Source organism: Arachis ipaensis, chromosome B9, assembly GCF_059453495.1.
Source record: "Arachis ipaensis isolate K30076 ecotype BB chromosome B9, ASM5945349v1, whole genome shotgun sequence".
NCBI classification, from domain to species: Eukaryota; Viridiplantae; Streptophyta; class Magnoliopsida; order Fabales; family Fabaceae; genus Arachis; species Arachis ipaensis.
Window position 1 is genome coordinate 122,058,024 of NC_142444.1, and position 12,333 is coordinate 122,070,356.

General features: G+C 27.3%; 1 protein-coding gene across 1 annotated transcript; it reads left to right on the plus strand.

Annotated features, from left to right (window-relative positions):
• The first annotated feature begins 6,483 nt into the window (after positions 1–6,483).
• Positions 6,484–10,269, plus strand: LOC107618731 (protein SIEVE ELEMENT OCCLUSION B). Its single transcript, XM_016320871.3, has 7 exons — positions 6,484–6,929; positions 7,026–7,112; positions 7,437–7,858; positions 7,977–8,074; positions 8,298–8,443; positions 8,558–9,016; positions 9,338–10,269. The coding sequence occupies exons 1-7, from the start codon at positions 6,630–6,632 to the stop codon at positions 10,016–10,018; spliced, it is 2,193 nt and encodes a 730-aa protein (XP_016176357.1). The 5' UTR covers positions 6,484–6,629; the 3' UTR covers positions 10,019–10,269.
• Positions 10,270–12,333: the final 2,064 nt, after the last annotated feature.

The following is a 12,333-nucleotide window of genomic DNA, read 5'->3' on the forward strand; positions in this document are numbered from 1 at the left end:
AGCTTTTTTCAACTTTTCCCCACGTTTTAAAAGCGTGACAATAAAACTGTTTTCTTGTAGTGATAATAGTTTTTGACAAAATTTTCCATTCATCGTTAATTTGTGCTCTTTTTACACTTTAGTGATGGATTTTATCCATCGATAACTTTGGCTAAAATACTGATTTTAGACAACTAGGAATGAATTTCTCGTTGCTACTAAACCCATGAAAATTGAAGTGTGTCTCCATAATTGCAAAAATACAATGCTTTTATAACTCAACTTACCTTGAGTTTTTTAACCGAATAACATATATTATATCACAAGACTAATACAGATACATTGCACACTTACTGTAAATTAAAAAAAAAAAAAAAGCGATGTATATTACGATAAATATTTATAAATTATAATAAGTAGTATATATATATATATATATATATATATATATATATATATATATATGATCTGTCATGCTTGAATGTTTTTTCTTTTGTATTTTTTTTTGTTCTATTTATAAAATAAATGTGAGAGATCACATTTTATCCTCTCAAATAAAAATTCAAATTATATATATGGGAATGTATGTTATGAGAATAAGATTTTTATACGAAAATATGTGAATGTATTTATAGTCATTAGATTGATTTTAATGGTTAAGATGAAATGCACATAATAAATAATATACGTGTAATGCATTTATTATAGTACTTAAATTCATGTGTGAATGCATTTATAGTTAGCCATTACATTTATAGTTATTGCTTTTAATTTCTATTAAAATATAACTAATACATAAATTAAAATAATTAAATTTTTTTTACCAAATAAAATTTAAAATACTTTTTATAATTGAATATATTTTTGAAGAATTTATACAAATATAAAATAGAACTTCTTAAAAAAGATAATCTTAACAAAATGAAAAATTAAGTATTTTTAAAATTGATTGAAACTAACCTATATTACGTTAGTTTTTAAAAGCCTAAAATGCGATCAAGTACTTTTTGAACGAGATTTGGATCCTCTAAATTTTAGATTTTATTTGAGAGAGTAAAATATGATGATCTCTTATCATTTATTTCATAGGTAGGAACAAAAGAAAATATGAAAGAAAAAATATACTCTCTCAAATAAATATCCAACATTTAGAGAATCCAAATTCTCTAGAATGATGGTAACGCGAGAATGAAGTATACGGGATGAAATAATAAGGTCATAATAAAGCTATGGATTAAATTTGACAACAAAACTAAAGAAATTTTCATATATATGTATATATATAAATTTTTTTATATTAAAAAATTTCTTAAAATAATTATTAAGAAAGAACTTTATTTCTCCCAATAAATTTTAAAATATTAAATTATTTTTAGAATTATTAATAACGTAATAAAAAAATTAGTTTAGATTAATTTAAAAAAAATACTTATTTTTATTTGGGTAAAGTATATTTTTTGTCCTGAAGTTTGGCAAAAGTTTCAAAAATATCCTTAAGTTTTATTTTCTTTCAATTTTGTCCCAAAAATTTTCGATTTGCATTAAATATATCCCCGACGGTTAAATTTTCAAAAAATTTAAGACCAATCTAACAATAATGCATGAAAATGATACTTAATTTGCTTGTGTTGAGGGTTGTTCTTATGAAATTGTTGTTGAATTGGTCTTAAATTTTTTGAAAAATTAGCCACCAAGGGTATATTTAATGCAAATCGAAAATTTTTGGGACAAAATTAAAACAAAATAAAACTTAGGGGTATTTTTGAAACTTTTGTCAAATTTCAGGGACAAAAAGTATACTTTACCCTTTTTATTTTTTTAAAAAATATATTTTTAAGAAGTTCTATTTCATATTTTTGAAAAATATATTCACTTATAAAAAATACTTAATTTTATTTGGATAAAATTTATTAGTTATAATTTTATACAAATTAAAAGCAATAGATATAAATCTAATGACTATAAATACATTCACACATGAATTTAATGACTATAATAAATACATTTTTGTATATTATTTATTAAATAAATAGTCATTTTTAACTATAAAAAATTCAAAAACTGACAAAATTAACCATAAAAAATTAAAATTAAAATTATACACATACAAAATAAATTTTGTTAGACAAAAATAATTTATTTATAAATTTTTATTGATAATTTCGTAAATACCCCTCCCTCATCCTAAATTGATTCATCCCCTTTCTCTCCCTGCAATCCATAGCCACAGCCACCACTGCTATTGCAGTTGCCACTGCAAATTTTACTCCCACGTTAGTGTGCACGTCCCAATTAGAGTAAAGAAGACGAGAACATTATTTTAATAAGTTCAAGTATTTTTACATTACCAATATCACAGAATAAAACTGAACAATAACACACCAGATTTACAACTCTTGAATGAACAATTAATTGAAACGAGAGAAAATTGAAGAAATTGAAAGCACAGAAGATGAGAAAGAAAAAAAATCTTAACATAGGCATGGTCATTAAACTTAAAAAGAACCCCATCTACTGTAGCTTGATGAAAATGACACTTAGCCTTCAAAACGTTGCCGTTTTTAGTCTTTCCACTGCAATATTATACCCATTCAAAAAATTCACAACCCAAATATAGTAATTGTAAAATAAACAAGAAAAAAGAAAATGGAATGACCGACTTTGTTACCGATCCTTTATAGCGTGCAGGCCATTTGGCTCGGACCTCGTTTGGCGAAATGCAGTTCCAACAAAACAGCAGTCTGTGGGGTTAGGGGTGGATGAGGAACACTTGGACTTTTTCTTTGACTTGGAAACGGTATTATTTGTGGGTTCGGTTGGGGTGTTTTTCTCTTAACCATTTCTGCCGCAACTGTCACCGTCCTGCACAGCAAGAGAAAGGAGATAAATCGATTTAGAATAGGAAAAGGGTATTTACAGAATTATTAAAAAAAAATTAATAATGGATTATTTTTGTCGAACAAAACTTATTTTATACGAATAAAATTTTTATTTTAATTTTTTATAATCAATTTTATCAACGTTAGAATTTTTCATGGTTAGAATTTAAAAATGACTATTTATTCTTATTATTAGGTATATTTAATCTTAATAATTAAAATCAATAAAAAATTATAAATTCATTTTCATGTAAAAAATTCATATATATATATATATATATATATATATATATATATATATATATATATAAGGGCAGAGCTACATTGTACTAAAGGGGGATAATGATCTCCTAATTTTAATTTTTTACATATAACTTATATGTAAATTTCAGTTTAATCTCTCTTAAAATTTTATTTTAGTCTTATTTTTTTGTGTAAATATTTTTAACTCTTCTAATATTTTATCTAACTCTGTCCATATATATATATGAAATAACTCATAAGTTAATGAACTAATGAGCTAAATTACCCAAAATTAAACTCAACTTGGTTAATAAATTCAAAATCAAGTCAACTATAATTTTTAAAATTTACAAGCTAAATTTATCAAAATATTAAAGAGTCAAATTAAATAGTCCACAAATTGGCTTCATTCATTCTAGACATAGCTTCCATATATATAAAATAGAAATGTTTGGTAAACAAAGAAAATTAGCCAAAAACAGACATAAATTTATTATTTAGCATTCATTAATTGCTGCAACAATTAATGAATGCTAAATAAAATAAATTTGGACCTTTTTTTATCTCGCTAATATTACTGAATTTCGACAATAAATTTATTGCAGGTAAAAGATATATGACAAGTAAAATATTAACGTAATAATTTTTATGATAATTTGTTCTCTTCAAAAATACTTTTAATATTTTTTTACTATTATTTAACGTTAACATATAAATAATAAAATCTTGCTTTACCAAAAAATGGCCTCAAAAGATATTCTATTAGAATAGTATTTTTTTAATATATAGTGACAACTTGTCCACATGTCCCGTAACTTTTTACTTATTTAATTGTGACTTTTAGTGTATGATCCGTTTATTCAGTCAACTTATAAAAGTATTTTTTACAAATCTTAAAATAATGAAAAATTTTAATGAATTTTAATATCCCAAAAAAAAAAAAAAAACTATTACATACTCTACTTAATGCTATAGAAGGATGGTTATTAGGAACAGTTTAAAATTTAAAGAATCACCAAAACATTTATCTTCCTCTCCCCCCTCTTTTTTTTTTTTTTTTTTCTTTTACCTTCCAGTTCTTTTCCTTGGTGTTTTTGCCTCCCTTCTTTCTTCTTTTTCATGAAAAATTAAAAGTATATTATCGAAGGAGAATTGCAAGCCAAAAATTAAATCTGAGACTGGAAGAAATTAAAAGCAAGGAGTCCAGATCAACATGTATGTTGGAGGTAGAATAAAAAAGACACATAAGACAGTTTTGGATTTGAGGCCTAGTTGGGATTTGAAAGAAAAATAAAACTTGTTCACATAGTAGCAATTTTTGATTTAGTTTGATAAATATAAACTAATATGTTTAGTATTTAAATTATTAAGATGTTATACAACAAAAATATATTATTATGGAGGGAAAGTGGTACGATGCATGGGTGATGTCAATGTATTGCGTCACATAACATGTCCAGAATGCAAGCAATACGTAACCTTAATAATCTGCAAATTAAATAATAAACAAAAGGTTAAATGTATCGGATCATGGATCTCTTTATGTTCTGTAGCAGTTAATCAAATAATAATATGATGATGAAATGCTTTTCCCAAGCTAGTTGAATAAGAAAAAGAAAAGGTTGAATGCATGCAAGATAAGCTACAAGAATCTGTGATCCACTTCTGTCGCCATTAGACGCGCCATCAATTACTTCTGTATTCTTTAATTTTCTGCATATGCAATTAAAACAAATATAATACAACCACTTCATTTCAAGTCTATATATATAGTGAGAGAATTTGTTATTTTATTCAATTAATTAGCCATCAATAATATTTAAAAATAGATGAATTCTATTCGATTCTTTTTAAAATAAAGGATAAATTATTTCTCGTGATATGTCTAATGATTATTACATGAAATTAATTAGCTTATCATGATTAATTTTAGGTAGAAATTAAATTTAGATGCAGTCGACTTTACGTGAAATTAATAACTGAGAGTCGTTATATGATTTGACTAATTTGATTAAATTTTCATCTAACACTCTCAACTATTAACTTCACGTAAAGTTAATTACACTTGAGTTTTCACCTTAATTTTAACAATTAATTTAACTTCAATTTTAATAATCTAACCAATTAATTATGGTATAATTTTTTTTTTTTTTTTGCAAATTATAACAATCACTGGATAGTTGGATTAAATGTTAATATTCATCATTTTGGTTAACATTCATGAAATTATGTGTTTAACTTTTTCTTTTTCTTTTAGATAGTTGGGTTTAATGTCTGATGTTGACGGACATTTCAAAAAATTTATTATGATGGTATTTATTTAAAAAGTATATATTATAAAATAAAAAATATATATTTAAATAGAATATTTAAAACTGCTAAAATGTTATTTTATTAATATATTAAGGTACATCTTTTGATAAAATTATTTTTATATATTTTATGAATGAATTATTATCTAACTTAAATTTTGATGCTATGATTTTAACCCAAAAAAAAAAAATATTTTTCAATCGTATTTAAACACCTACTTTTTTTTTATTATTTGATAATGTAATTTTTATTTTTCGTTTATACGGTTCATAAAAAATGATAAGATTCAATCAATAACTAACTAAAAAAAACTTATCAAACATGTTTGTTGACTATTGAATATTTTTATTTTTATGTTTTCTTAAATTTATTCTATTTCTTATATATTTTTTTTATTATTACATAGTAAACTAATTAGTTTTATCCAATAACTATTAGTCATGTTATAAGAAATAACTTATCCTTTATTTTAAAGATAGTTGGATAGAAATTGGACTAAAATATATTATTAAATTACTATACTAAAAAAATTAGATTAATAATTAAAAATAATAGTTAAAAATAATAAATTCTAATAATTTTATAATATTTTCCCCCAAACAAACAAACACACACGCTGATACGCATATATATATTATTCACTTAAAAAAAATACTAAGGATAAGAGAATTTATTATATATTTTTTGTTAACAGTTTATTATTAATATTTAAAAATATAGACTAAAAACATGTTAATGAATTACTATAATAAAAAAAATTTGACTAATAATTAAAAATACTAACAAAATATAATAAATTCTGCTTACCTTTAAACTTTTCTCACTTAAAAATAAACAATTGATCATACATGAGTACATTTCATAGCAAAGTAGACTTCAAATTCCAACCTCTTAATTAAAAACATCAAGTGATAAGATGCTGGCCGACATCAATTAGTTAGAGTAATCGATTAATGCTAGATTTTTTAACTGGGTCTGCGAGTGTGAACACGGAACACTTGTCATTAATTATATATATTAAGACCCTACAAATTAAAGAAAATTAAAAGAGGGTGTAAAAAGTGTAACCCCTTGAGAATTATAAATAGGGATAAGGTATGCAGCTAGGAGAGGCACACCAAAACCGCACAAGCTAAGAAGAGTTGGTTTTTTTCTGCTTCTTTAATTAATCTGAGAGCGCTAAGTAACTCTTGTTCTCTTTTGAGTTTTGTGATAATGTCAAACACAATCGGAAGCCCTCAATTCCCTGGAATAATGAAGCCAGGAGAGTCTCGTCCAGGAGTTCCACTCATATCCACTTCCACCCCTCATCCTGCAATTATTCCAGACCTCCCAGCCGATTGTGCTCCTCCAATATGCCCGCTGAACCCATTCAATGTGCCTAATGATAATTTGATCTCTTGCAACATCAGCCCCATCCATGGCGCTCCAGCAATCAGCTATGATGTCGATTCTCTTTTCAATGTTCTGTCTGGCATTGTTATTAGCACCTCAACCATTTCTCTTGACCTCCAGGTCCTCATAACTAACTAACTATTATAACATTGTACTGCATTTTAACGTGACTATATTTATATTATTGTTTATTTCTGAATATTATTATTATTTCAGCAAGTGACCCTCGATCTTGGGCAAAACAAGGTTCCTCAAGTTGCTCTCCAGCCAGCTTACAGCCTTCTCAGCGAGATTGCTTGCAAGGTCAACTCATTAATTACCTACTTTTACAATAACTTAGCTCATTGTATTGTATGGTGCCAATCAAAATTATTACATATTTAAGATGGTTCATTATAATCATATGGTGAATTTAAGTATGCTTATATTTATAGTGAATCAGAGGTTATAAAGCGTTATTAAAATTAAAATTATATTTTTTTATTATTTTTTTAAATATCATAACTACCATAATCACCATAATATATACATATAATATTTTTTAAAAAATGTTATTTTAATTTTAAAAATATATTTTTAAATAGCTTAGTATACGGATACTAGAATGACATTGGATAATTATTACAGATGACATGCCACTCGTTCGACGAATCAAATGCGCACAAGTCAGTGGTGGGAGTTCTTGAGAAGCTGAGGAGTTACGCATGGGATGCTAAAGCAGTGATAGCACTCTCTGCTTTTGCTTTGAACTATGTAAAGCCATTGCGACTGACAGTGGCACAGGAAGCGAGCCAGAAGCAGAACGCGCTTGAGCTGCATCTGTTCACGCTTGCAAAAGAGGGGATTCTGCCCGCTCAATCGGTTTCAAATGTTACAAGTAATTTGGTTAAAATTACACTGCAACTCATAAAGGGGATCATCACATTGGAGAAGCTCTTTGCAAACAGATCATCATACTCTCTAAAGCATTTTCCAACTCTCTGCAACGATCCTCGTGCTCTTTACGCTTATTGGGCAATTTTCTCCCTTTTTGCTTGTGCTAATCTAACGTATGTCCGAATTTTAACATCCGAGCTGCTCTCTCATTATATTTTTTATATTGGTTAAAATCAAATCTATATTACCACAATCAAACTTCTACTTTCATATGTTGGATTGACTCATCAGGGGGAGCGAGCAGATCGAGTATTCTTGGGTTCTTCAGAAACTCAATGATATTCTGGCTCAATTGAAAAGTTATTTGCAGGAAATCAGAATCCAACAAGGTTACGTTATCTACACACATAAATAAATAAATAAATAAATAAATAAATGCTACTAGTACAACTTTCACACTCTAGTACTTTATTAGTAACTCGGGCAAAAATTAATTAAGAAATTTAACATTTATTTTTTAAATTATAAAAATACAAAAATTAAATTTAAATCATTTCTCGTTATTAAATCTATACTTACTAACTCAAAGGTTTATCTTCATTTGTATTGCAGGGAAATTGCAAGATCTAATTTGGCGTATAGAGGTCTTACAAAATCCTTCATCAGTAGGAATTTGGCAACTCCTCAAAGCTCTAATCTATCCCAAGAATGTTGATAATCCTGGTAATACAATTGCCAAAAATGCTACCAATGAACTGGTAATTAGTGCGAAAGTAATAATAAAATTTCAACACCATGCCGTGTGTTATATATAGATTTGCAAATTTATGTTTCTGTCGTTTCTAATTGTAATTTGGTTCGTCAATGGACAGCTTACCCTGGATGAACTAATAGCAACAGAGAACTTGTTTTTATTCATTTCTGGTCTTGAGATTGACCATGAGATAACGTCTCTAACATCGATTCACGGATACAAGAAGGGTAAGATTGTGTGGGTGCCTATTGTGAAAGATTGGACCCTTGAAATCAGGGAAAGGTTTAAGAATTTGAAGTCTACGATGCCATCATGGTATGTGGTGGAATATTACTTACCCATAGAAGGTTACGAAGCATTGCAACAAGTGTGGAATTACCGAGGTAAACCTATTGTGGTGGTGCTTGATGCTTGTGCAAATATTTTGAACCAAAATGCACTGGACGCGATCACTCTGTGGGGCACACAAGCCTTCCCGTTCAATCCTGCTACCATCTCAACTGTTGTTTCTCAACCATGGAATTGGTTTTGGTCCGCAGCATTTAAAATTTTTCCTCCTATTCAAACATGGGTCACGGTAAGAACTACTACTTTTCAATCCTTGCTACTTTTATTTGCGTAGAGTATGTACATATCATTGACACATGAGAACACTACAAATATGCTCACTAAAGTTATAGTAAGTTGTCAAACGAGTTTAGTATAAAGTTCACTAAAAATAAACTTTTGTTGGTTTTAAATTTCAGATGTTATTTTTAATTGAGTTTTAAATACTTTTATGTTTAAGAGTTTTAGATAATTTTTTTCGTATATTAAATGTTGGCTGTAATGTTAGCTGTACAATATTAGTTATGGAGACTTTCTCTTGTCTAATATTCTTTATATTCACGCGAGTCAGAGCCAAGAGAAGTACGTCTTTTTCTACGGAGGAACAAGCGAATGGACTGAAAAGTTTCGTGTTCATCTTGATGGTATAGAAAAGCGCCTGGAAGGAACAAACACAAACATTGTACAATGTAACCTTACAACAATTGAGCAAAACCTTCAAGCCGACTTTTGGCATAGCATCAAGTACTCACTCCTCAGCATCACTCAAAATGTTGAAACCATCAACATGAACTTGGGCAACATTCAAATGCTTCTCTCCATGAAAACTCTGGACTTCGGATGGGCCATCGTGACCAACGGCCAGAATGTAATCTTAACTGGGTACAATGAAGTGATGGTGAATGTGCTCGAGGGCTTCGAATTCTGGTGGCAACCCAATATATCGGGGTTTGGCGGCTTTAGCACCGCTATCTGCAATTATTACTATGTCCAACTCGCCAAGCAAGCGCTTCGGCCTTGTATGAAGCTCCGATTGGATAACATTCCTTCTAGTGGGCTGATCCAATATACGTGCCCCGAACCGACATGCCACCGCAAGATGCATATCGAAACTGTGACCTTCAAGTGCTGCCATGGGAATATAGGTACTGAGGATGTTGATAATGCTTTTTCGTTTGAAAATGGTAAAGGACCAGCAATGATACCCCCATCCGCCTTCAAACCGCTTGGTCCTGTGATCGAGTATCTTTAACCATAACTTCATTAAGTTTAAAATTCAGCTGGCTTTGCTTTCATTTAGCATTGAATAAAATAGATTATATATCTATCATCATCAATTATACATGCTTTTGAGATTTAAAGTTTATGTAAGTCTATGTTAGCTAGTGACACACTATGCCTTGTGCCTTAGCTTGTTGCGTACCACACTATTTGTATTCTCTTGTCTCTGAAATTTGGATTCAGTCAAATAAAATAAAGCCGTTGGGCTTGTTCACAGTTAAAGTCTTTGCTAGGTCATTTTTTTCTTTTTACAGATAAAACATTTTCATTTATAAACAGTGTCACTTCCTCCCTCATACACCCACGAAAATGCCGAACTAACACTGCTCCTCCCTTCCTAGTTGTGTCCTTTCCTGTGGAGTTTACTTGAATTTCTTTTAAGTTTAATTTTAAGGTGTTGAGTATTGACAAAGTAAAATATTTGGTACGATCATCTAATCATGTACACCAAAAATCAACACTACATATTTTTATATAAATACATGTATTTTTAAGTTATTTTTAATATATATTTTATATAAATAACTGATTTTTTATATATACGTACTCATTTAAATAAGTTTATAAATAATGTATAAAACTCTTTTAACACATATAAAAGTTAAATTGTCAATTGAAATTCAGAAATTCTCTATTTAAAATAGCAACCCTCGTATTTGGTGAAATATTTCAACTAAAATTCTTGTTGATTTTATTATTTTCACATTTATGCGTAGTTGCACATTTATAATTTTAGAGTTATATTTTGAATAAGTAGTTCTCTTATGTGGCAATGTTTAGTTTTTTTTTCCTCGCAGAGATTGAAGCAATTGTTTAGGTATTATTATTATTTGTTTGTACACCCTTTTTTACTCTTACATATAATTCTTTTCTATTTTTAAAATAATATTTATTAATTATTATTAAAATAATTATATAATATTAGATATAATAAATATATAATTTTAAATATTATATATATAAATTATAAATTTCATATTAATGATTTTAGTTATTCTCAACCTAGCATTATCGTATTTTCATTTATTCGAAGTTTCGCACGTGACGGCGGGACCATTTAGTTATCATAGCTTCTGTTGCTTAAGTGCATTGGTAACATTAGAAGAACACAACCAATTAGTGATAACAATTTTAGCTAAATGAGTTTTGTTTTGTACCTACTATGGTGAGTAAATAATCACTTCATCCAAATGATTCAACATTCAAGACCTGATGCATACATGTAACGCTCAATAATGTTAATAATTTTTTAAAAAAATATAATGTGCATCGTAAAATTCAATTATTAAAATTAATTATTATATATTTATTTATAAATTTATGTATTATTTAATTTATTTTTAATATAAATTTTTATTTTAATATATATTTTATATTAATCACTAATTTTATTTGTTAATTTTCGGTGTATACTTAATGTATAATTATCTTTTATTTATATATATGCTGCGTATACTTATGTTAATTTATGGTGTATATTCATTTTTGTCGGTTCTTTTATTAATGTGATATTTTTTTAAAAAATTTATTATTAAAATGTTTTTATTTTAAAACTATTATCTAAATGCTATTTTTTAGTTAGGATGACATTTAATATGCTATTTTATATTTAGTTATAATTGATTATAATAAAATAAAAAGAATAACATCTAAATAATTAGTTTTAATTTAAAAAGTGATATTTTGATGGTAAATCTTAAAAATAAAGGCGATACATTAATAGAAAAAATCTACTTCTACTAATTAATTTTTTTATATTATTATTAGTGTTCTCAGTAAAAATATTTATTTAATTTAAGATAAATGATGTCGATAATAATTGTGATGCAATAGATAAATAATCTAAGAGTTGTACCCAACTTGGAAATCAAAGTATTGCTATACAAAAAATCTCTTGTATAATTGGTTGAAGCTCTTGCGATTTATTATTATTATTATTATTATTATTATTATTATTATTATTATTATTATTATTATTATTATTATTATTATTATTATGCTAGAAGCTCTTGTTTTTATGGAGAGCCAAATGTTACAAAAAAATATGCAAATGCTGCACTGCTCAATAGTAAACATACATAATTATACATACATATATGTATTATATATAACAACATCGCAGACTCGCAGTCATATAGCACAACATAACGATAATATTACAATATAGAAAAAAGGTCATAAACACTATAGAGTTGTTGGGGTCAGCCTTATTTATTTATAAATCTCATTAGTCATAAACTATGATCGATATTAATGTTATTTGAGTAAAGTTATCATAATAAGTTA

What these genes read in the sequence shown, in the direction of transcription:
- LOC107618731 (XM_016320871.3), top strand. Translation starts at nt 6,630, where the DNA reads ATGTCAAACACAATCGGAAGCCCTCAATTCCCTGGAATAATGAAGCCA. An exon ending in TCAGCGAGATTGCTTGCAAG is followed by an intron (nt 7,113 to 7,436) that starts GTCAACTCATTA and finishes TAATTATTACAG; the next exon opens with ATGACATGCCACTCGTTCGA. An exon ending in TTTGCTTGTGCTAATCTAAC is followed by an intron (nt 7,859 to 7,976) that starts GTATGTCCGAAT and finishes TTGACTCATCAG; the next exon opens with GGGGAGCGAGCAGATCGAGT.